This window comes from Danio rerio, chromosome 3 (genome assembly GCF_052040795.2).
Source record: "Danio rerio strain M-AB ecotype USA chromosome 3, GRCz13ab, whole genome shotgun sequence".
In the NCBI taxonomy this organism is placed as follows: domain Eukaryota; kingdom Metazoa; phylum Chordata; class Actinopteri; order Cypriniformes; family Danionidae; genus Danio; species Danio rerio.
In genome coordinates, this window is record NC_141023.1 from 67,515,001 (window position 1) to 67,538,827 (window position 23,827).

Below are 23,827 nucleotides of genomic sequence, written 5' to 3' on the forward strand. Positions count from 1 at the left end.
GTCATTTAGGGCGGGGCAATCAGTCCTTTAGGGCGGGGCTATCAGTCCTTTAGAGCGAGGCTATCAGTTATTTAGAGTGGAGCTATCAGTCATTTAGGGTGGAGCTGTCAGGCCCTTAGGGGGGAGCTATCAGGCCTTTAGGGTGGGGCTATCAGGCCTTTAGGGTGGGGCTATCAGTCCTTTAGGGTGGGGCTATCAGGCCTTTAGGGTGGAGCTATCAAGCCTTTAGGGTGGAGCTATCAGACCATTAGGGTGGAGCTATCAGGCTTTTAGGGTGGGGCTATTAGTCCTTTAGGGTGGGGCTATCAGGCATTCAGGGTGGAGCTATCAGGCCTTTAGGGTGGGGCTATTAGTCCTTTAGGGCAGAGCTGTCAGTCATTCAGGGCGGGGCTATCAGTCATTTAAAGAGGGGCTCTTAGTTCTCTATGCCGGAGCTATCATTTATTTAGGGCAGAGCTGTTAGTCATTTAGGGAGGGGCTATCAGATTTTTAAGGTGTAGCTTTGAGTTCTTTAGAGTAGAGCTCTCAGTTCCTTAGGGTTGGGGCTATCAGTCTTTTAGGGTGGGGCTATGAATTCTTTAGGGGGAGGAGCTATCAGTCTTTTAGGGTAAAGCAATCAGTCCTGCAGGGCGGGGCTATCAACGCAGAAAGTTCTGAACAATCTCCCGTTTATGCCAACTTTAAGAAAACAAAAATCATCAGCAATATTTTGTCAATCCACCAAGCTCCAGCAATTGTGTTTTACTCTCTCTCTCTCTCTCTCTCTCTGTTTTTGCACTGAACAGGCAACATGGACCGCCATCATTACGAAACTTTTGAGAAGTTTGGAAACGACACTTTCATCATTCATTTGGACAATGGCAGAGGGTGAGCTGTTTATATTAACATCTCTCCCTCCTTCACCTCTCAGAGCTCAGAGCTCCTCCTTTTACACTGACACCAGGTGGACAGAGTGTTCCTCTCTGAAGAGGCCTGAACATGTAGATGTGTAAGGTCAGATTTATACGCCGCCACGTCTCCGGCTGGGATATATGTGTGTGATAAAGCATTTTGATTACATCGACATTCAGCTCGACTGAAGCTTTTCATTCTCCACATTTGCTGCTGGAGTCGGCCAGTGTGTAGAGCCGCAGCTCTCTCGATGCCACATTAATCCAACACTTACAGTCTTATTTAAATAAAGTGTGACCAGATAATGTGGGAACTTCCATTTCTGGCTGAACTTTCAGTACATTTAAGTGTGCGTTCAATGCAGTCAGTGTCATTTATTCCAATATAACGCAGTCGACTTGTGTTTATTTCAGCTTCGGAAAGCATTCGCACGATGAAATGTCCATCCTGGTCCCGTTGACTCAGTGCTGCAGGTAAGATTGTTTTCTTTTCCTCTATGAAACATCTCCTGAATCAGAGAAATAGCTTTCAGACTGAAAAAGGAGAGAGAGAGAGAAACCGCAGTGCAGTAGTTCAGTATAGGCCTGACACAAACACACATGCGCCTGCCTTTATTGCACATTTACTTTTATTTCCCGTGCATATGAAGGATTATTACAGAAGATCACATATTTGTCTGTGTTTGCATTTCTGTTTTAGAGTGAAGAGGTCGACGTACCTGCGTCTGCAGCTGTTGGCTAAAGAGGAGTACAAGCTGAGTTCTCTAATGGAGGAATCGCTCCTGCAGGACCGCCTGGTGCCCGTCCTCATAAAACCCCACCTGGAGGCGCTGGACCGCCGGCTGCGGCTGGTGCTGAAGGTGCTCTCCGACTGTGTAGAGAAAGATGGATTTTCAGCAGTGGTGGAAAATGACCTGGATGGACAGCCCTCAGTGCACGGAGGCAGGTAGTGAGGCCTGCAAAACCACACTGCAAAAAAAAAACAACAACAGCGCACTTTTATTATGTAGAGTTTGGATCTTGTGGTTTCTACGGAGTCAGATCAGTCTCAACAATGCATTTACAAAATAAGACATACATGCATCGCAAAGTTCACATGTACCAAAGCAATTCATGAATATGCAAATGCCATCGGTGCATTTAAAATGCAATTGATGAATATGCAAATGCAATTCATTAATTCAAATCACAATTTGTAAAATATGCAAATGCAATGGTTATGTTGAAAAAAATTTATGAACATACAAATCCAATTGTTGAATTCAAAATGCAATTCGTAAATATGCAAATGCAATAGTTAAATTCAAAACGCAATTCATAAGTCAAAGTCATGAATATGCAAACTCAATTGGTGAATTCAAAATGCAATTCATAAATATGCAAATGAAATTGGTGAAATCAAATCACAATTCGTAAAATATGCAAACGCAATAGTTAAACTAAAAACACAATTCATGAATATCCGAATGCAATTGATGAATTGAAATTGCAAGTCATAAATATGCAAATGCTATTGTCAAATTAAAATTCGCAATTTGGAAATATGCAAATGCAAGAGTTAAGTTCAAATCCCAATTCATAAGCCAAAATCATGAATATGCAAATTCAATTTTGGGAATTTAAAACTCAATTCATGAATAGCAATTGATTTTTATTTTAAAATTGCTATTCAGGAATATGCAAATTTAACTGGTGAATTCGAAATGGAATTCATAAATATGCAAATGCAATTGATGAGTTCAAATCACAATTCGTAAAACATGCAAATGAAATAGTTAAGTTGAGAAAATTTATGAATATACAAATCCAATTGGTGAATTCAAAATGCAATTCGTAAATATGCAAATGCAATAGTTAAATTCAAATCACAATTCGGGAATATGCAAATGCAATAGGTAAATTCAAAAGGCAATTCATTAATATGCAATATCCAATTTGTGAATTAAAAAATACAATTCATAAAATATGCATTTGCAATTCGTAAATTAAAAATGCAATTCATAAATATGCAAATGCAATTCATTTGGGCAAATATTTATGCTTTTTTATTTGTGAACTCACAAATTGTGTTTTGAATTTACGAAGTAAATTTTGGTAAATGTGAATTGTGCTGTGTGTGTAACTTTTATTCTGTAAATATTTTTGAGACTGATCTGACTCCATATTATGTTTCTAGTCTAAATATCTAAATACTCATAAATCGAGAAGCATTAGTGAAAATATCAGAAATGATGAGTCAAAATTAAGTTAAAACAAACTAAATAATCTGCCAATGGGGTGAGCAGAATAATATCACGCCAAAGCGAAAATACCTTTATTTTCCTTACCAGATTGGCAGAATATTTTGCTTGTTTTAAGGAAAAACCCTTTTAATTTTTGACTCATTATGTCTGAAAACAAGACAATATTTCTTACTTGTCTAGAAAATGCTTCTTGATTTTATCATTTTTATATATTTTGACTAGAAACCAATCAAAAACAACATAATAAAAGTGTTTTTCGCAGTGCATGAGCCCCGTCGAGGCTTGTGCTTGAGTCACACCTGAATTCAGTGAATTCCTGGACTAGCCACCAATGCCTCCGTGTGAAGATCGGGATGTACAGAGACTATCAGAGGAACGCTGGGATTTTATTATTTCCTTTCTGGATGGCCAAGACCTGTGTTTGAGCTGCAGTTCACACTCTTCTGTCGCATCCTGATTTGTTGGACATAATTTATTACATTTTTGCTGAGTGTAAGACTAAAATGCTTTTCATACTCAGAGTTTGTGTCTTGTTTGTAGTCCAAATATCTAAACACTCTGAAATCAAGAAGCATTTTCTAGACTCTCAAACTCTGTGAGGTCATCAACTTTTGCTTTAAGATTAAGACTTTCGCACCAGACCCCCTTAAGTGGTTCCGTTTGAAAGTGTAGAATCTATATGTTATGCTCATATGCATCACTTTGGTTTTTATTCTACTGTACAAAAGATATTTACCCTTAAATACACAGTATTTTAGATACCCTAGCTGGCTATTGAAAACTGGTTTCATATTTTTCGTATGACACATGCACAAGTTATAGCTGAAATGAAAGCTCTTGCCGGTGCTCATACGGTTCTAGCGTTCATTTTACTGAATTATATTCACATATCAAACAGTTGCCGAACGAATATCGGTGTTTCCATGGCGCAGAAGTGAAAACAATACATTTATGATCAATAAGCAGCCCCAGATAGCACAGACAGCTGTCATCTCTCACCTTATGCTGTGCGCTTCAGGGCCATTCTCCTCTGTTTTTGAGCTGATGTGCATAAGTAATCCTTTTATATGTCTGACGTGCTCCAAACACAGTGAATTATAAAAATAAAATACAGAAAGCGCCTCTTTTTTAGGTGTGTATTATAACACAGACGACATATACAGATATTTTAAACACTTTCAATAGTGTTTTGTGAAAATTCTAAGGGTTTTCTTTAAAACGATACCAAATTTTTGCATTTACACGTCTGCATGTGGATTTGGGAAGCTTTTAAATTTGGGTCGGCAAAATCCAGGCGGAAATCCCAAAATAGCATTTGACTTTAGAAGGTTAAACAAGCACAAACATTAAGGGCCCTATCATACACCCAGCGCAATGTGGCGCAAGGCGCAGCGCAATACTCTTTTTCTACTTTTAGCTCGGCGCAAGGGTCATTTTGAGGCGTTGCGCTACGCTGTTTAAATAGCAAGTGCATTTGCGCTTAAATGTGCGCCCATAGGCATTCTGGTCTAAAAAAGCAGGCGTGTTTTGGCGCGTTGCTATTTTGAGAAACTGAATAGTCTGATCTTTAAACCAAAACAAAGTCGGTCTATTGCCTGGTGCAAAGTGCGCCTGGCTTACACACTACACACAAGATGCAGAGCAATACGCAAATATCTTTACATATGAAAAAGATATAATATATATATATATATATATATATATATATATATATATATATATATATATATATATATATATATATATATATATATATATATATATAATAAGGATATATATAGGATATATATATAAATGATTAAAATTTTACAAAACATTAATTTCTAGCCTACATGAAGATTTAAAAACCACTGCTTTACTTTCTTCATCTCGGGAGGCTTTTTCAGTTCATTCATAACAATGTGCTTTTGTATAATGTTATTATTATTAGCAGTATTATTTATTATATCCACATTTATATTTGTTTTATTAAAAACAAGCTCAGATTTGTCCCCCTGTCAGGTTTTAGACCATATGGGCATGTGTATTTGGAAATAATTTTGACCACACTTTGTTATTATTGTTCATTTATTCGTTTGCTGGAAATTAGAACTGAATTTAGAAATAGTTTTGAAACAAATCTTTGCGCTTAACAAACTAAATTAATTATTTATAGGCTAATTGATGTCTGTGCGTAAAGGTTTCCCTATCCACGAGAGCAAAAGCGAAAGTGAACTTACTTTACGTCAAAATGCGCTTATGGTGCGATGGTCCCTCTTAAAGGTAATAGAGGATGAGACTCTAATTGGTTTATTCTCAAAACACACATATAACTCATTAAGAGAATAAACTCAACCCTTTTAGACCATGCGCCATGGTGCAAAGCAGATTTTCCCGTCCTTAAATTAGCAAAAATGCGTCCTGACACGCCCTGAAAGCGTTTGCGCCCTGTGTTTTGCGCTCTGCGCATGGACCGTCAAAATAGAGCCCATAGTGTTGTTTTCAGAAATAATGAGTCAAAATGAAGTGAGGTTTTCTCTTAAAAACAAGCAAAATAATCTGACAATGGAGTAAAATAATTAAAATAACATTATTTCCAAGTGCAAACGAGATTATTTTAGGTAAAAACTCACTTTATTTTGACTCGATATTTCTGAAAACAACACTATATTTTCTTGCTGGTCTGGAAAAAGCTTCTTAATTGAAGAGTTTTTAGATTTTTGGACTAGAAACAAGACAAAAACTCTCAGTAATAACTTTAAAGAGGGGACCAAAGTTTGTAACATTATTGTGAGAAAATATTATTTACAGAAATCAAGTCCACATTATGAGAGTGTTTCTCATTATTAAGAGATGTTACCTCCCTGCAGGCACAGGACGTCAACATGACGTCACACACATTTTGTACCTCAATGTTGTCAGAACCTGTCAGGCCAACGTCAATGTTCAACATCCAACCTAAAATCAACTTGAAATCAACCAAACATCAACGTCTAATCACAACCCAAGCTCGTTCTGAAAACGTAGTCCCGCGGATGTTTCGGGAGACCGCGAAATACTTCCCGGGAGGTACGTATGGCTGCATTTCATTTTTGTAAGCGAGCGCTATGGGGCAGTGTGACGCCGTTCCCTTTCGCGCTTGCCGGCTGACCGCTTACCTCCGTGTGGAGGGCTTTCCCGCCGCAATCAGTTTGTTCGGTCAGCTCATCGTGTACATCGGCGGACTTCAAATGCAGAGAGGTGGAGTTGACAAAGGCGTCCGGGTTCGAGTCCGGGGAAGAGCGGCTCCAGAAATCCGGTAAGACAAAATCAGAATCCAAAAAATAAAGTGAACGAGTTCATAACAGGGTGAGAACGTGGTAAAATCCGAAAAAGTGGTGAAAAAAAATCAGATGAGGGGTTTTCTTTTCTATACGGCTTTTCTAAATTGTTGCTCCGGTTTAGGGAAGTGAGCGGGCGGGCGGGTCAATCGGTAAAACTGGTTGGGTTCAGGGAAGGAGGAGGGTGGATCAGCCGATTGTCAGTCAGACAGTCAGACAGCGGCCTCTGGTGGGTTGATGCGAGAACAGCGCGGGCGCGAACGGCACTCGTGAGAGACGTTCGAGATACGAAAAAGCGCACACAGCAGCCTCTCGCGGATTCGCGAAAACAAAAACTGCACAAATACGTACCTCCCGGGCCTCCAGAAACGTCTGCTGGACTACGTTTTCAGAATGAGCCTGGGTTGTCTAATCGTGTGACACCTTGACGTTGTGTGGACGTTACCACTATGACGCCTATCAGACGTTGGATTTTGGTCACTTTCCAACACAACCAAAAATCAACGAAACATTAACACTGGTTGTTATTGGACGTCAAAATAACGTTGTCCTTACGCTGACTAAACGTTGAACTTCGGTCACCTGACATCATGACCTAAATCTAACCTAATATTAACGTCTTATGGGCCTGCCGGGCTCATTGTGACGAGAAAATATATTTATTATCCGAATGTCAATATTAAGACTCGCTAATCTTATTTTATTTAAGACATCAAACTCGGATGCTGTTCCCTCATCATAACACCGTGTCTACACGCAATAGAAGTTCAATGAAGGCAGCACGGCGGCTCAGTGGTTATCACTGTGGCCTCACAGCAAGAAAGTTGCTGGTTCGAGTCCCGGCTGGGTCAGTTGGCGTCTCTGTGTGGAGTTTGCATGTTCTCCCTGTGTTGGCGTGGGTTTCCTCCGGGTGCTCCGGTTTCCCACACAGTCCAAACACATGCGCTATAGGGGAACTGATCAACTACACTGGCCGTAGTGTATGAGTGTGTGTGTATGGGTGTTTCCCAGTACTGGGTTGCAGCTGGAAGGGCATCCGCTGTGTAAAACATATGCTGGATAAGTTGGCGGTTCATTCTGCTGTGGTGACCCCTGATGAATAAAGGGACTAAGCTGAAAAGAAAATGAATGAATGAATGAATGAATGAATGAATGAATAGATTATAAGCCTTACCATCTCATTGGAAGCGCAGTGGCTGATATTTAAATGAATGGCTAATATCTACAGCTGAAGTCAGAATTATTCGCCCTCCTGTGAATGTTTTCCTCAAATATTTCCCAAATGATGTTGAACAGATTCAGGAAATGTTCACAGTATGTCTGATAATATCTGTTCTTCTGGAGAAAGTCTGATGTGTTTTATTTGTGCTAGAATAACAGCAGTGTTTAATAGTGTTAAAGTCATGTTAAGCTCAATATTATTCACCCCTTCAGCAATATTAGTGTTGGATTGTCTCCAGAACAAACCACTGTTATGCAATGACTTGCCTAATTACCCTAACTTTACCCTAATTACCCTAGTGAAGCCTTTACATGTCACTTTAAGCTGAACACTAGTGTCTTGAAGAAGATCCAGTCTAATATTATGTGCTGTCATCATGACAAAGAGGAAATAAATCAGCTAATAGAGATAAGTTATTAACACTGTTATGATTAGAGATGTGTTGGAGAAATCTGCCCTCCTCTACACACAGATTCTGCCTTCAGCTGTGTATATTGAGATGCTTCTGTGGTGTCGTGTGTTGTTATAGGACACGGTGTTAGACGTGGTGAACACATGAAGCTGGTGTTGTGCACTTCCCTGCTGAAAAATCCAGCTTAATCCAGCCTAGGCTGGTTGGCTGGTTTTAGCTGGTTAACCAGGCTGGTTTTAGAGGGGTTTTGGCCACTTCCAGGCTGGTTTCCAGCCATTTCCAGCCTGGTCTTAGCTGGTCAGGCTGGGAGATGACCAGCTAAAACCAGCTTGACCAGCCTGGCAGGCTGGGAGCCCAGCGAAAACCAGCTATGTCCAGCTTAAACCAGGCTGGAAATGGCTGGAAACCAGCCTGGAAGTGGCCAAAACCCCTCTAAAACCAGGCTGGTGGACCAGCTAAAAACAGCCAACCAGCCTAGGCTGGTTTAAGCTGGGTTTTTTAGCGGGGTTGTTGTAGGATCTGGACTGTAACAGACGTGATTGTGGGTCCTCAGATCTACGTGTTCAGCTACGCTACTGTTATTAACTGTGCTCACTCAGGGCACACAAACAAGCTTTAATGAGAGTACTGCGGTGCGGTATTTACACACACACACACACACACACACACACACACACACACACACACACACACACACACACACACACTGCAATTAATGCTTCTTTTACATTGAGTTTGGGTCTTGTTTTTAGTCCAATTATCTACAAAGTTCCTAAATCAAGAAGCCTGTTCTAGACCCTCTACTGAAAGATCCAGCTTGAACCAGCCTAGGCTGGTTGGCTGGTTTTAGCTGGTCGACCAGCCTGGTTTTAGAGGGGTTTGGCCATTTCCACTCTGGTTTTAGCTGGACAGGCTGGGAGATGACCAGCTAAAACCAGCTTGACCAGCCTAGCCAAGCTGGGAGTCCAGCCAAAACCAGCTATATCCAGCTTAAACCAGCCTGGTCAAGTTGGTTTTAGCTGGATTTAGCTGGTCATTTCCCAGCTAAGACCAGCCTGGTAATGGCCAAAACCCCTCTAAAACCAGCCTGGTCAACCAGCTAAAACCAGCCAACCAGCCTAGGCTGGTTTAAGCTGGATTTTTCAGCAGAATATATCGTCTTGTTTTGCTAAGAGTGGCCTCATTTAACTAAGTCTAGCCAGCAGCCAATCACTGATGACCTTTAAACTTACTAGCTACGCCCTATCAGTTATAACACCCTAGCAACTGCCCCTATAGACTATGACTAGCTGGTCTAACACATGCTAATCATTCTAACATGCTACTGACATGCTAACTTTGCTATAAATCTACTAGCAACATTCTAGTGACACACTAGTCGTGCTGGCACATGCTAACTCGCTAACTTGCAAAAATCATGCTAGTTTCAAGACAATTCATGTTAGAAACATGCTAACAACTTGCTAATTCATGTTGGCAAAATGGTAACAACACGCTAATTCATAACAACATGGTAACTCATGCTAGAAACATGGTAGTGACATGCAAATTCATGTTAGAAACATGTTTATTCATGCTAAATCATGATAGAAACATGTTAGGATTATGCTAGTTACAAGCTAATTCATGCTAGAAATTCCAACATGAATTAGCATTTGGTTAGCATGTTTCTAATTTATGGTTTGTATTAGCATGTTGCTAACATGTTTCTAACATGAATTACACTTTTGTTAGCATGCTTCTGTCATGAATTTGTATGTTGCGGCCATGTTTCTAAGATGAATTAACATGGTAGCAACATGCTAATTCATGCTAGAGCCATGCTAATTCATATTTGAATCATGCTAACAACATGCCAATTCATGCCAGAAACATGGTAGCACCATGCTATTCATGATGAAAACATAATTCATGTTCAAATCATGTTAACAACATGGTAATTCATGTAGAAACATGACAGCAACATGCTAATTTATGTTGGAGTAACGTTACCACATACTAATTCATGTTGAAAACATACTAACAACATGCTAATTCATGTAGACACATGTTAACATGGTAACTAATGGTAGAAACATGATAGCGACATGCTAATGCATTCTAGAAACATGACAGCAACATGCAAATTTATGTCAGAGTAATGTTAACAACATGCAAATTCATGTTGAAAATATACTAACAACATGCTAATTCATACTAAACACACGTTAACATGGTAACTAATGGTAGAAACATGATAGCAACATGCTAATACATGCTAACAACATGCTAATTCATGCTAGAAACATGCTAAAAACATAGTACCTCATGCTAGAAACATGGTAGCAACCTGCTTATTCATGCTAGAGCTATGCTAATTCACGTTCGAATCATGTTAACAACATGCTAATTTATGTCACAAACATGCTAATTCATGCTAGAAACATGACAGCAACATGCAAATTTATGTCAGAGTAATGTTAACAACATGCTAATTCATGTTGAAAACATACTAACAACATGCTAATTAATGCTAAACACATGTTAACATGGTAACTAATGGTAGAAACATGATAGCAACATGCTAATTCATGCTAGAAACGTGCCAACAACATAGTAACTCATGCTAGGAACATGGTAGCAACCTGCTAAGTCATGCTAGAGCTATGCTAATTCATGTTCGAATCATGCTAACAACATGCTAATTCATGTTACAAACATGCTAATTCATGTTAGAAACATGATAGCAACATGCTAATTCATGCTTTACAACTTAATGTAATATGTTTCTTAATTTATGTTGCTTTTAGCTAGCTTGGTGCCTTTTTTAAGCTAAATAAGCTACGTCCAACAGACTTTCTCAGGCCTCCATACAGCTTGTCTATGAACTTCACGTTTCTAGTTTTGACTGATTATATTAACACTTCCAACGAAGTAAGGTAAATGATGTTATTTCAAAGCAGAAACTAGATTATTTAGCTTGCTTTAAGGAAAAAATGGCTTAATTTTTTCAAAATTAGACTATATTTCATACAGGTCTATAAAATGCTTCTTGATTTAAGACGTTTGAGATAATTGGACTAGAAATAAGTAAGAAAAGCATTTGTGAAATGTGTTTCTGTCTAAAAGATCATTTAAATTGCACATCTTGCCGTCTGTCATGGTGTCAGATTCGCCTCGTTTGCTGTTTAATTTAGGGAACTGTAGCGTGCTTCATTTACATGTATTCAGTGTTGAAGCAGGCGTTTAAACCTCTCCATAAAGAAAGACACTGATTGGCTGTGTTTCTCATCTCAGACCCCATGCTGGATACACCTGCTCGCTCTTAAAGTGCTTTCACATGTGCATTTATTGCTCAGTGTTTGACTTCATCTCAACATGAAGAGGGGGCGGGGCATGCCATAGCTCCTCCTCTTTTTCAAAATCAGCATGTTGTTTTTCTCACTAGTGAGAGTGGTTGAGCTCAAGCGCACCAAATATACAGCCAATAATAAGAAGGCGGATTCCAAACTTCTATTTGTTTTTCCTACTATGGAAGTCAATGGTTACCGGTTTACATCATTCCTTAGAATATCTTTTAATCCTGTTGAAGACAAAAGAAGATGATTTGAAGAATGTTGGCAAACCTGTTACCCTTGACTTTTATTTGCTTTTCCTACTATGGAAGTCAATGGTTACGGGTTTTTGTCTTTCCTCAAAATATACGTTTAATCTGTTGAACGCTAAAGAAGATACTTTGAAGAATGTTTGAAACCTGTAACCACTGACTCCTATTTGTTTTGTCCTACTATGAAAGTCAATGGTTACCGGTTTACATTTTTCTCAAATATCTTTTTATTCTGTTGGACACTAAAAAAGAAGATATTTTGAAGAATGCTGGAAACCGGTAACCATTGACTCCTATTTGTTTTTCCTACTATGGAAGTCAATGGTTACCGGTTTACATCATTCCTTACAATATATTTTTGTTCTGTTGAACACAATAGAAAATATTTTTTAGAATGTTGGAAACCTGTTACCATTGACTTCCATTTGTTTTTCCTACTCAAGAATTCAATGGTTACCGGTTTTCAGCATTCTTCAAAATCTTTTTTATTTTGAAGATCACAAAAGAAGATATTTTGAAGAATGCTGGAAACCGGTAACCATTGACTTCTATTTGTTTTTCCTACTATGGAAGTCAATGGTTACTGGTTTACATCATTCCTTAGAATATCTTTTAATCTTGTTCAAGACAAAAGAAGATGATTTGAAGAATGTTGGCAAACCTGTTACCCTTGACTTCTATTTGTTTTTCCTTCTATGGAAGTCAATGGTTACTGCTTTTCATCTTTTCTTAGAATATCTTTTTATTCTGTTGAACACAATTGAAGATATTTTGAAGAATGCTGGAAACCGGTAACCATTGACTTATTTGTTTTTCCTTCTATGGAAGTCAATGGTTACCAGATTTTCATCTTCCCTTAGAATATCTTTTTATTCTTTTTTACTATGGAAGTCAATGGTTACCAGTTTTCAGCATTTTTCAAAACATCTTCTTTTGTGTTTAAAAGGTTAAATCTTTTTTTTTCTTCTTAAAAGAAGCAAAATAATCTGCCAGTGTGGTGAGCAAATTAATTTTTAACTAATTCACGTTTCGTTTTGCAGATTATTTTGCTTGTTTTTAGTCCAAACTCTCTTAATTTTGACTCATTATTTCTGAAAACAAGACAATATTTCTTACTCGTCTAGAAAATGCTACTTGATTTGAGTATTTTTAGATATTTTGGACCAGAAACAAGACGGAAAGCATTTTAATTGCTTCTCATATTTATTAGGAAATCCTTCATTCATGTGGAGTCTTACTTTGCGTTTTGAGATTTAATGCTCTATTGTTTTTTTTATTCTTCAAATAAAGTCCCTGTTCCTCTCAATCACTGAAGACCTGAGAGTCTGACTGCTGTGTGTAAAAGCGTGTGTGTGTTTAACCCCAGTGCCTGTGCAATGCTCAACAAACTTGAATGTTTTGGGATTCCCCACAAGCTGACCTTTCAGTAGCTCACGGTCTGGACTCAAAGCTGTTACTCCTGGTTTATTTTCTTTCCGAAGGGCGATGAGGAATTATGGGATGGCCAAGGCTGTTCTCAGCCCAGCAGACACTCAGAAACGTTCCCAGTCCTCTCAGTGTTTCTGTAAATACCTGTAAATATATTCGACACGATGATCAAAGAGGCTGTTTTTTATTTGGGGTTCAGTTTTATTTTCATCTCTTAGGCATTGTTACTGTGAAGATCTGTTTGCAAAATGCATAAAAGTGTGCAATAAACGAAGCTCATGTTGTCCGACTGGTTGTTTGTGTACAAACGTAGATTGCAAAAACTCAAATGTTCAGGTTTATATCATTAAAATTAAACATGTACCATCATTTATTTACCCTACACACCATTGTGAGGGTTGTTTTCTTCAGTTAAACATAAAAGAAGACGTTTTCAATAATGTTGGAAACCGGTAACCATTGACTTCCATGGTATTTGCTTTTCCTACTATGCAAATCAATGGTTACCGGTTTCATTCATTAAAATGTCTGCTTTTGTGTTCACAGAAATTTTTTTAAGTCTTTGGAAGAATTGAAGGTTTTGAGTTTTTTTGATATTTTGAATAATGTTATAAACCGGTAACCATTGACTTCAATGGTATGTATGGTTGTATTACCTACTATAGAAGTAAATGGTTACAGAATTTATTCATCAAAATATCTTATATTGTGTGCACAGAATGAAAAAAAATTTTCTTGAGTTACTTTATTCTTCTGTTGAACACAAAAGAAGATATTTTGAACAATGTTGGAAACTTGTAACCATTGACTTCTATACTATTTGTTTTTTCTACCACGGAGGTAAATGGTTACCGGTTTCATTCATAAAAATATCTTCTTTTGTGTTCACAGAACATGTTTTAAACATGTTTGGAAGAATTAAAGGTTTTGAGTTTGATGTTTTAAATAATGTTATAAACCGGTAACCATTGACTTCTATGGTATGTACTGTATGGTTGCATTACCTACTATAGAAGTAAATGGTTACAGGTTTTATTCATCACAATATCTTATACTGTGTTCACAGAGTTATTATTTTACTTCTGTTGAACAGAAAAGAATATATGTTGAATAATGTTGGAAACCAGTAACCATTGACTTCCATGATATTTGTTTTTCCTACAATGGAAGTCAATGGTTACCGGTTGTAACACTTATAAGGTATGATATTATTGTACATCCCTAGTCGTTTTTTTAGTACTTAAACCCAACCACTACAGATGAAGAAGATATTTTGATTAATGAAACAAGTAACCATTGACTTCCATATTTGTTTTTCTTGCTATGAAAGTCAATGGTTACCAGTTTCATTGAGGTTTTTTTTTCCTCTGTTGAACACAAAAGAAGATGTTTTGAATAATGTTAGAAAACGGTAACCATTGACTTCATGTGTACCATTTTTACCACTACAGAAGGGAATGGTTACCAGTTTCATTTATCAAAATATCTCCTTTTGTGTTTATGGAATATAAAAAAATGAGTTTGGAACAACTGGAAGTTTTGAAGTTTTTTTTCCTTCTGTTGAACACAAAAGAAGATATTTTGAATAATGTTTTAAACTGGTAACCATTACCATTTGTTCCTACTATGGAAGTCAATGGTTACCGGTTGTTACACTTATAAGGTATAATCTTTTAATACAACCCTAGTCCTACACTATACTTAAACCCAACCACTACCTTAATAATCCTACTAAGATATTTGATGAATGAAACAGGTAACCATTGACTTCCATTGTATTTGTTTTTCCTACTATGCAAGTCAATGGTTACCGGTTTCATTCATCAAAATATCTTCTTTAGTTCACAGAATAAAATAAAAATGTGTTCGGAATAATTGAAGGTTTTGATTTTTTTTCTTCTGTTGAACACAAAAGAAGATATTTTGAATAATGTTACAAACTGGTAACCATTGACTCCCATTGTATTTGTTTTTCCTACTATGGAAGTCAATGGTTACCCGTTACAACACTTATAAGGTATGATCTTATTGTAAATCCCCAGTCCTACACTATACTTAAACCCAACCACTACAGATGAAGAAGATATTTTGATGAATGAAACAAGTAACCATTGACTTCCATGGTATTTGTTTTTCCTACTATGGAAGTCAATGGTTACCGGTTTCATCCATTTAAATATCTTCTTTTGTGTTCACAGAATAAAACAAAAACGTGTTTGTAAGAATTGAAGGTTTTGATTTTTTTTCTTCTGTTGAACACAAAAGAAGATAATTTGAATAATGTTATAAACCGGTAACCATTAACTTCTACTGTATTAGTTTTTCCTAATGTGAAAGTCAATGGTTACCGGTTTCATTCATCAAAATATCTTTCAGTAAAATAGTCTGCTAATGGGGGAAGCAAAATAAGCTCATGTCAAAACAAAAGATTCTAGATTATGTTGCCTGTTTTAAGGAAAACTCACTCAGTTTGACTCAGGAAACAAGACTGTCTTTTTGTCTTGTCTAGAAAAAGCGTCTTGATTTCAGAATCTTTAGATATTTGGACTCAAGACAAAATAAGAAAAGCTGTTTTGCTTTTGCAGTGCTGCTCTTTTACTCATCAGGTCACAAACACACACATTTACAGTCGACCCATAATACCTCTCTAATCCGTAAACCTTCTATCTCTCTCTCACACACACACACACACACACACACACACATATCCAGCTATACTGCATTATAATCATTCGCATGCAGCTACAGCACACACAGCAATGTCACACTGACCTTAAAGGGATAGTTCACACAAGAATAAATATGCACTCACTATTTACTCTCCCTTTCCTTTTTTCTGTTGAACACTAAAGAAGATGCTTTGAAGAATGTCGGAAACCTGTAACCATTGACTCCCATTTGTTTTTTCTACTTTGGATTTCAATAGTTACCGGTTATCAGCATTCTTCAAAGCATCTTCTATTGTGTTCAGCAGATAAAAGAAACTCAAGGCGGTTTGGAATAAGTAAAGGATGAGTAAATAATTGACTAAACTTTCAGTTATCCCTTTAAGCACTCAAAAATCAATAAATAAACAAATAAAGTGGTCTTCACACGTTTGATTATGTCTGAAATTATTTTCTCTTTTAAAAGGTTTTTAAAAATCTTAGAACGTTTATGAGCTTCTTTTTTCTGTCGAACACTAAAAAGGATATTTTGAAGAATGTTGAAAATCTGTAACCATTGACTCCTATTTGTTTTTCCTACTATGGAAGTCAATGGTTACTGGTTTTCATCTTTCCTCAGAATGGGTTTTTTTATGTCTGAAATTATTTTCTCTTTTAAAAGGTGTTTAAAAATCTTCGAACGTTTATGAGTTTCTTTTTTCTGTTGAACACTAAAGAAAATATTCTGAAGAATGTTGAAAACCTGTAACCATTGACTTACATTTGTTTTTCCTACTATGGATGTCAATGGTCACTGATTTCTGCCTTCCTCGAAATATACTTTTATTCTGTTGAACATTGAAGAAGATACTTTGAAGAATGTTGAAAATCTGTAACTATGGACTCTCATTTGTTTTTTTTTATACTCTGGAAGTCAATGGTTACCGGTTTACATCTTTCCTCATAATAGGTTTTTATTCTGTTGAACACTGAAGAAGATACTTTGAAAAATGTTAGAAACCAGTACCCATTATCTCCCATTTGTTTTTGTTTTCTACTATGGAAGTCAATGGTTACCGGTTTTCATCTTTCCTCAATATAGGTTTTTATTCTGTTGAACACTAAAGAAGATATTTTGAAGAATGTTGAAAACCTCACCATTCACTTACATTTGTTTTTGCTACTATGGAAGTCAATGCTGATTTCTGCCTTCCTCAAAATATACTTTTATTCTGTTAAACAGTATTGAAGATATTTTGAAGAATATCGGAAACCTGTAACCATCGACTCCCATTTGTTTTTCCTACTATGGAACTCTATGGTTACCGGTTTCATCTTTCCTTTAAAACATCGTCTTTTGTGTTCAACAGAAGAATGAAACTCTAGCCACTTGAGGGAGAGTAAGTAGTGAGTAATTGTTCATTTATTGTGTGAACTGACCCTTTATACAGTACGTGCAGTTTATTGCCTAACCACTAGATGGCGGCACACCTGGTGAAATAACACAATACAATTTATAGCACCTAAAGCAGATATTATAATTACAAAAGACTAGTTTTACTGTAATATCTGAAGTAAAAACATAGGTGGAGACTATTTGGCATATTCAAACATTAAATGTTCTGATTGAGCAGCTGTTATTGAACGGAGGCGGAGACTATTTAGCATATTCAAATATCCAAGTTTCTGGTTGAGCTGCTGTTATTGAGTTGAGGCGGAGACTATTTAGCATTTTTAAATATAATTTTTTTGTTTGAGCTACTGTTATTAGATGGAGGCTGAGACTATTTCGCATATGCAAATCTTCAAGTTTCTGGTTAAGCTGGAGCTTATTTAGCATATTCAAATATACCATTTTCTGAATGAGCTGCTGTTATTGAGTGGATTAATTACCATATTCAAATATCCGAGTTTCTGGTTGAGCTGCTGTTACTGTGTAGAGGTGGAGACTGTTTAGCATATTCAAATATCAGTTCTGATTTAGCTGATATTTATTGGAGGCGGATAGTAATTAGCATATTAAAATATCAGAGTTTCTGATTGAGCTGCTGTTGAAGGGAGGCGGAGACTAAGCATATTCAATATCTATGAATAATAATAATAATAAATATGGCGTACAGTTACAATTAAGCCATTTTAAGGCTTAAAGCGGTTATTTTCACAGGAAATAAGTATGAATGTGTCATTTTGATTAAAAAAGATCAAATTAGAGCCTGTGGGAGCACTCAGCGGGTCTGATTTTGAAGCTGTCATGCTGTGACAGTGACAAATTAATACACAAATCATGTAAACGGGTCATGCATATTCATCAGACAGACAGGTGGCTTGATTGTGTAGTCGTTGATTAATATTATCAGCTAGATTTGCATGTGTCCTCATCTCCAACGGTTTGCTGAATCTGCAGCCAAGTGAAAAATAACACTTTATTCAAATTCAACAAATGCTTTTTGTTTTTTTCTTGGAAGATTTCCCGCTTTTATACTGCAAATAAATCATTTTTTAGGAATGTGATAATCAGTATTTATTCAGAAGCTAATTCATAATTATATAAGCTTATTATTATTTTGGAGCAACTAATATTATATAAGGTAAATCAGATAAATAATTAAATAAATATATGAATAGATATATAAATAAATAGATGAATGAATAAATAAATAAATAAATAAATATATGAATAAATAAATAAATGAATAAATAAATAAGTAGATGAATAAATAAATAGATGAAAAAAAAATAAATAAATAGATTAATAAATAAATAGATAAATAAATAAATAGATGAATAAATAAATAAATAGATAAATAAATAAATAGATGAATAAATAAATAAAAAATAAACAGATTAATAAATAAATAAGTAAAAAATCAAATAAATAGTTGAATAAATAAATAAAAACTAAATAGATGAACAAATAAATAAATAAATAAATAGATGCATAAATAAATAAATAGATGAATAAATAAATAGATGAATAAATATATAAATAAATAAATAGATGAATAAATAAATAGATGAAAAAATAAATAAATAGATAAATAAATAGATGAATAAATAAATAAATAAATAAATGAATAAATAAATAAATAAATAGATAAATAAATAAATAAATAAATAAATAAATAAATAAATGAACAGATAATTTAATTAATTAAAAAAATTATTAATAAATAAATAAACAAATAAAGAACTAGATGAATAGATAAATACACAAATAAAAAATAGACGAATAGATAAATAAATAAATAAATAAATAAATAAATAAATAAATAAAAATAGATGAATTTTCTGTAATGTGATCGTTAAATAGTCTCTATAATGTGGTATGCAATGACTTTTGCTCTAAATATACCTGACAATGTATTTTTAATTATGTATTTACATATAATCTAAATTACTGTCACTCTAAATCAAAGCTATAGAATTATTTATATTTAGCTTTAGCATTATTATTTTCATTAGTTTTCTCAAACTCCCATAAATGTTAGATCAGTTTACATAAGCTCATTTATTTAGACGAACGTTTAAGGCGACAGTTTTATTATTGCTATTTAATATTTATGTTTTTACATTCTAATAAAAATACTGGGTTGTTTTAACCCAACGCTTGGTCAAATATGGCCAAAATAGTGGTTGAAATGTGTAATTTAAATCTAACTGGAAAGAGCAGCGCTATTTTATTTCAGCTTTACATCAATTGTTGAAGAATATGTTTATTTTATTTGATCGTTTTCTGTAACTCCACCGACAACACCGCATTAAAGCAGTTCATATGACCACTGGCCATGTATATCCACAAGATGGCGGCAGAAATCAATACATGACAACCTAAAGGAACGTAGCCTACGCACAAAATGGGGACGGCAACGTGCGCAGCTGTAAACTCTTGGTAACATACATTGAATACTTAATTAAACGACTTTAAATCATCATATGAGCCGCCATCATCATTAATAAATACATTAAGATGTTTTCTTTTGTGCGTTCACGTTTAGGAAGGCTTCTACGCAAAGTTTTATGAATGAGGCCCCAGCACAGTTTAACGGTAACCATAATTAAACACCTGACCAGAGAAGGGATACCGCTGCGACCGGAAGTTAAGTACAACAATCCACTATACAACAATCTCACTGTTCAACATTAATATCTGTTTTACATTGCCGTGAAGGGTAGATTTAGGATTTGGGTAGACTTTAATAAAGTACACTTTAATGGCTGATATAATAAATATTCTCGTTAACTTTGGACATTCCGTCGGATGTATTGGTAAGATCTGTTTTGATTTTGGTTAGCTGGTTCATACCTTTATAAAGATTAAACATGGTTTTACTTCGGTATTTTTATTAAACCATAGTAACTGATCAATTAACCATGGTTTAGTATTGTATTTGAAGTAAAACCGTATGGTTTTACTGTGGTATTTGAATTAATATCAATGTAACTGTAATATTACCCATTACTATGGTATTTGTATTAAAATCATAGTAACTGAAAAATTACCCATGGTTTTACTATGGTATTTGAAATAAATCCATATCAACTATACAAAATTACCCATTGTTTTACTATGGTATTTGTATTAAAATCATAGTAACTGAAAAATTACCCATGGTTTTACTATGGTATTTGAACTAAATTCATATTAACTATACAAAATTACCCAAGGTTTTACTATGGTATTTGTAAAAAAAAAAAAAACCAAAGTAACTAAACAATTAACCATGATTTAGTATAGTATTTGAAGTAAAACAATAGTAGCTACAAAATTACCCATGTTTTTCTACAGTTTTTGAAGTAAAATCATTGTGACTACATAATTAAGCATGGTTTTACTACGTTATTTGATGTCAAACTATAGTAACTGCATGATTAAACATGGTTTTACTTTGCTGTTTAAATTCAAACCAAAGTAACTATAAAATGAAATTCCATTTCTGATTGTAAATGTTTGATTGTTATGTGATTGGGTTAAATGAAAATCCTATTTCCACTGTATTGCAGGGCTTTAACACTAGTCATAGCTTTTGCTGAGACATGCAAACCTTGTTACGTTCTGAAATCAGATGTGAAGGTTTTTAATAAACTCTGTCATAGACTGTAACTAACTCTGTTGTTGTTGTTGTTGTTTGTGTTGTAGATGTTATTGCATGAAATTAGTTATGATATGACCTGCTTTGCTTCTGTGGCTCCTACAGTAATATTGATGTGACATTTCAACCGCTGATACAAGGCAGGGTGGATCTTTCATGTTGTTGATGCCAAATTCAAATTTCATATGACTTCAGTGCTAATACTACAACTATATTTTCATCAAACTACTACTTACTTTACTTATTTATTTATTATGTATTTATTTAAGTTCCTAATCAGTTTTATTTATTTATTTATTTATTTATTTATTTGAGTCCCTAATTAGTCAATATTTAATTATTCATTCATGTATTTATGTTCCTAATTTGTTTTTATTTATTTATTTATTTATTTATTTATTCATACGTTTATTTAGACTCATATTCAGTTTTATTTTTTTATTTATTTATTTAAGTTCCTAATCAGTTTTATTTATTTATTTATTTTTTATTTATTTAAGTTCCTAATCAGTTTTACTTATTTATTTAAGTTCCTAATCCGTTTTACTTATTTTTTTATTTTTTTATTTAAGTTGCTAATCAGTTTTATTTATTTAAGTTCCTAATCCGTTTTATTTATTTATTTATTTAAGTTTCTAATCAATTTTATTTATTTATTTAAGTTGCTAATTAGTTTTATTTATTTATTTATTTAAGTTCCTAATCAGTTTTTTATATATACATATATATATATATATATATATATATATATATATATATATATATATATATATATATATATATATATATATATATATATAAGTCTCTAATCAGTCATTTATATATTTATTTATACAATTATTGTTTCTATATTTATTTATTTAATTATTTAATTCTCTAATCAGTTTATATTTACACATTTTAATTTATTTATTTAAGTCTCTAATCAGTTTTTATTTGTTTATTTTCTATATATTTTTATCATTTATTTTTATATATTTATATAATTGTATTTATTTAATTATTAAAATTAATATTCAGTCTTTTATCTATAATACCCTTTTTTTATTTAATAGAGATCTTTTTTTTTTTTTTTTGCTTGGCTGTTTTCTTCAGTCAGAACAGTTGTATCGGTGTGTCACCGCTAGATGGCAGCGCTTGCGTTATTATGTGTGAACTTCATCTGACAGTCTCTCACACACACACACACACACACACACACACACACACACACACACACACAACCACACACACCATGTAGTAAACATGCGTTCTCCCACATCTGCCCAGTGAATGACAATATCTGGAACAATTCTAATAAACCAGTCAGAACAGAATATGCAGTAATTTGACACCACACGAGGCTTTTATTTTATCATGTCACTTTTGAGTCTTTAATTTACTCAAGCAAATTATTATTAGGGTAAACTAATTATTATCAACTACATTACATTTCTTACCCCATTGGCAGATTATTTAGCATGTTTTAAGCACAAACTCACTTCGTTTTGCCTCATTATTTCTGAAAACAAGACAATATCTTCTGCTTGTCTGGAAAATGCTTCTGGATTTCAGTTTATTGAGATATTTGGACTAGAAACTGCATTTTAGGCATCATGGTGGCGCAGTGGTCAGCACTGTAGCCTCACAGTAGAAAGGTCGCTGGTTTGAGTCTCGGCTGGGTCAGTTGGTATTTCTGTGTGGAGTTTGCATGTTCTCCTCGTGTTGGTGTGGGTTTTCTCCGGGTGCTCCGGTTTCCCCCACAGTCCAAACACATGCGCTATAGGGGAACTGGCCCTAGTGTATGAGTGTGTGTGTGAATGTGTGTGTTTGGGTGTTTTCCAGTACTGGGTTACATCTGGAAGGGTATCTGCTGTGTAAATCATATGCTGGAATAGTTGGTGGTTCATTCTGCTGTGGCGACCCCTGATGAATAAGGGAGTAAGCCGCAGGAGAATGAATGAATGTTTTGCTGTGAAGCTGGTCTTGTGTGAAGCTCGTGTCTATTTTCATGCACAGCGGCGTTTATAACCTTTACCTCTGTGTGTGTGTGTGTGTGTGTGTGTGTGTGTGTGTGTGTGTGTGTGTGTGTGTGTGTGTGAGCATCAGCACTGATGATCAAGACCACTGTCCTCTGCTGTCTCTATGGTAACAGACTCACACATACACACAGAGAGAGTGAGAGGAAGAGGGAGATGCGCGCACACGCGCACACACACACACTGAACACATAAACACTCAAAAATACACTCACTGAGCACACACATACTCTCTTACGCACAAACACAGGCATGTGAGCATTCACAATCTCACACACACACAAACACACACACACACACATATATATTGACATATTGACAATCACACACACACACACATTGACAATCACACACACACACACAAACACACATTGACAATCACACACACATATTGATATTGACAATCTCACACGCACTCTCTCTCTCTCTCTCTCTCTCTCTCTCACACACGCACACACACACACACACACACTTGTGATTGGTTTGTGGCTGGTTGACGGTCAGGTTTTGTCACACTGTGTGTGTGTGTGTGTTCTTGATGCACTAATGAGGCACCGAGCAGCGATTAATGAAGCTCTGTGTCTTTTGCGTTTGCTTGAGCTCTTTAACGGAGAACACACACACACACACGGAGGAAACATGATAATGAGGAGAGCTTTGGGTCACGCACACACATACACATGTGTGCACACACACAAACACCATCCATATGATCAATGGAGGAAGTGTGTGTGTGTGTGTGTGTGTGTGTGTGTGTGTGTGTGTGTGTGTGTAATTAAATAAAATCATGTTTAATCCATTAGATACTATTTACTATCCTCTAATGGATATTACATAATGTTAATTTATTGTTTTCATTTTCTTACATTTTTGCTTAATATGACATCATCAAAAATAAATATACAAATCTGAGTTTTAACAGTCAAATAAAGTCCGAACAAGCACTATTTATTTTTTTATTTTAAAAAATACACTCACCGGCCACTTTATTAGG

At 35.2% G+C, this 23,827-nt stretch overlaps 2 protein-coding genes and 1 long non-coding RNA gene across 7 annotated transcripts in view; 2 read left to right on the forward strand and 1 right to left on the reverse strand.

Moving 5' to 3' along the window:
* fam20ca (FAM20C golgi associated secretory pathway kinase a) overlaps positions 1-4,232 on the forward strand; it is a 68,025-nt gene extending 63,793 nt beyond the window's left edge. The window contains exons 8-10 of one of the 2 annotated variants that reach the window (XM_087245388.1): positions 786-867; positions 1,305-1,364; positions 1,591-4,232. In XM_087245388.1, the coding sequence (XP_087101514.1) occupies positions 786-867; positions 1,305-1,364; positions 1,591-1,840 (392 nt within the window). In that variant the 3' untranslated portion in view covers positions 1,841-4,232. The remainder of the gene's footprint in view (positions 1-785; positions 868-1,304; positions 1,365-1,590) is intronic. The other variant, XM_087245389.1, reaches the window with a different exon arrangement.
* A 4,508-nt stretch (positions 4,233-8,740) lies between these two features.
* LOC147846155 (uncharacterized) lies at positions 8,741-13,463 on the reverse strand. The gene is made up of 2 exons (XR_015481493.1): positions 12,072-13,463; positions 8,741-11,558 (listed from the first exon to the last, which is right to left on the reverse strand). It is a non-coding gene; the product is annotated as an uncharacterized LOC147846155 (long non-coding RNA).
* Positions 13,464-19,446: 5,983 nt separating this feature from the next.
* rai1 (retinoic acid induced 1) overlaps positions 19,447-23,827 on the forward strand; it is a 105,931-nt gene continuing 101,550 nt past the window's right edge. Inside the window, exons 1-2 of one of the 4 annotated variants that reach the window (XM_087245338.1) lie at positions 19,447-19,603; positions 19,721-19,826. Coding sequence is in view for 1 of the 4 variants with exons in the window: in XM_087245336.1 (XP_087101462.1) it covers positions 19,937-19,991 (55 nt within the window). In the remaining 3 variants the exon portion in view is untranslated. Of the gene's footprint in view, positions 19,615-19,692; positions 19,992-23,827 lie in introns of those variants that run through there. The other 3 variants (XM_087245340.1, XM_087245341.1, XM_087245336.1) reach the window with 3 other exon arrangements.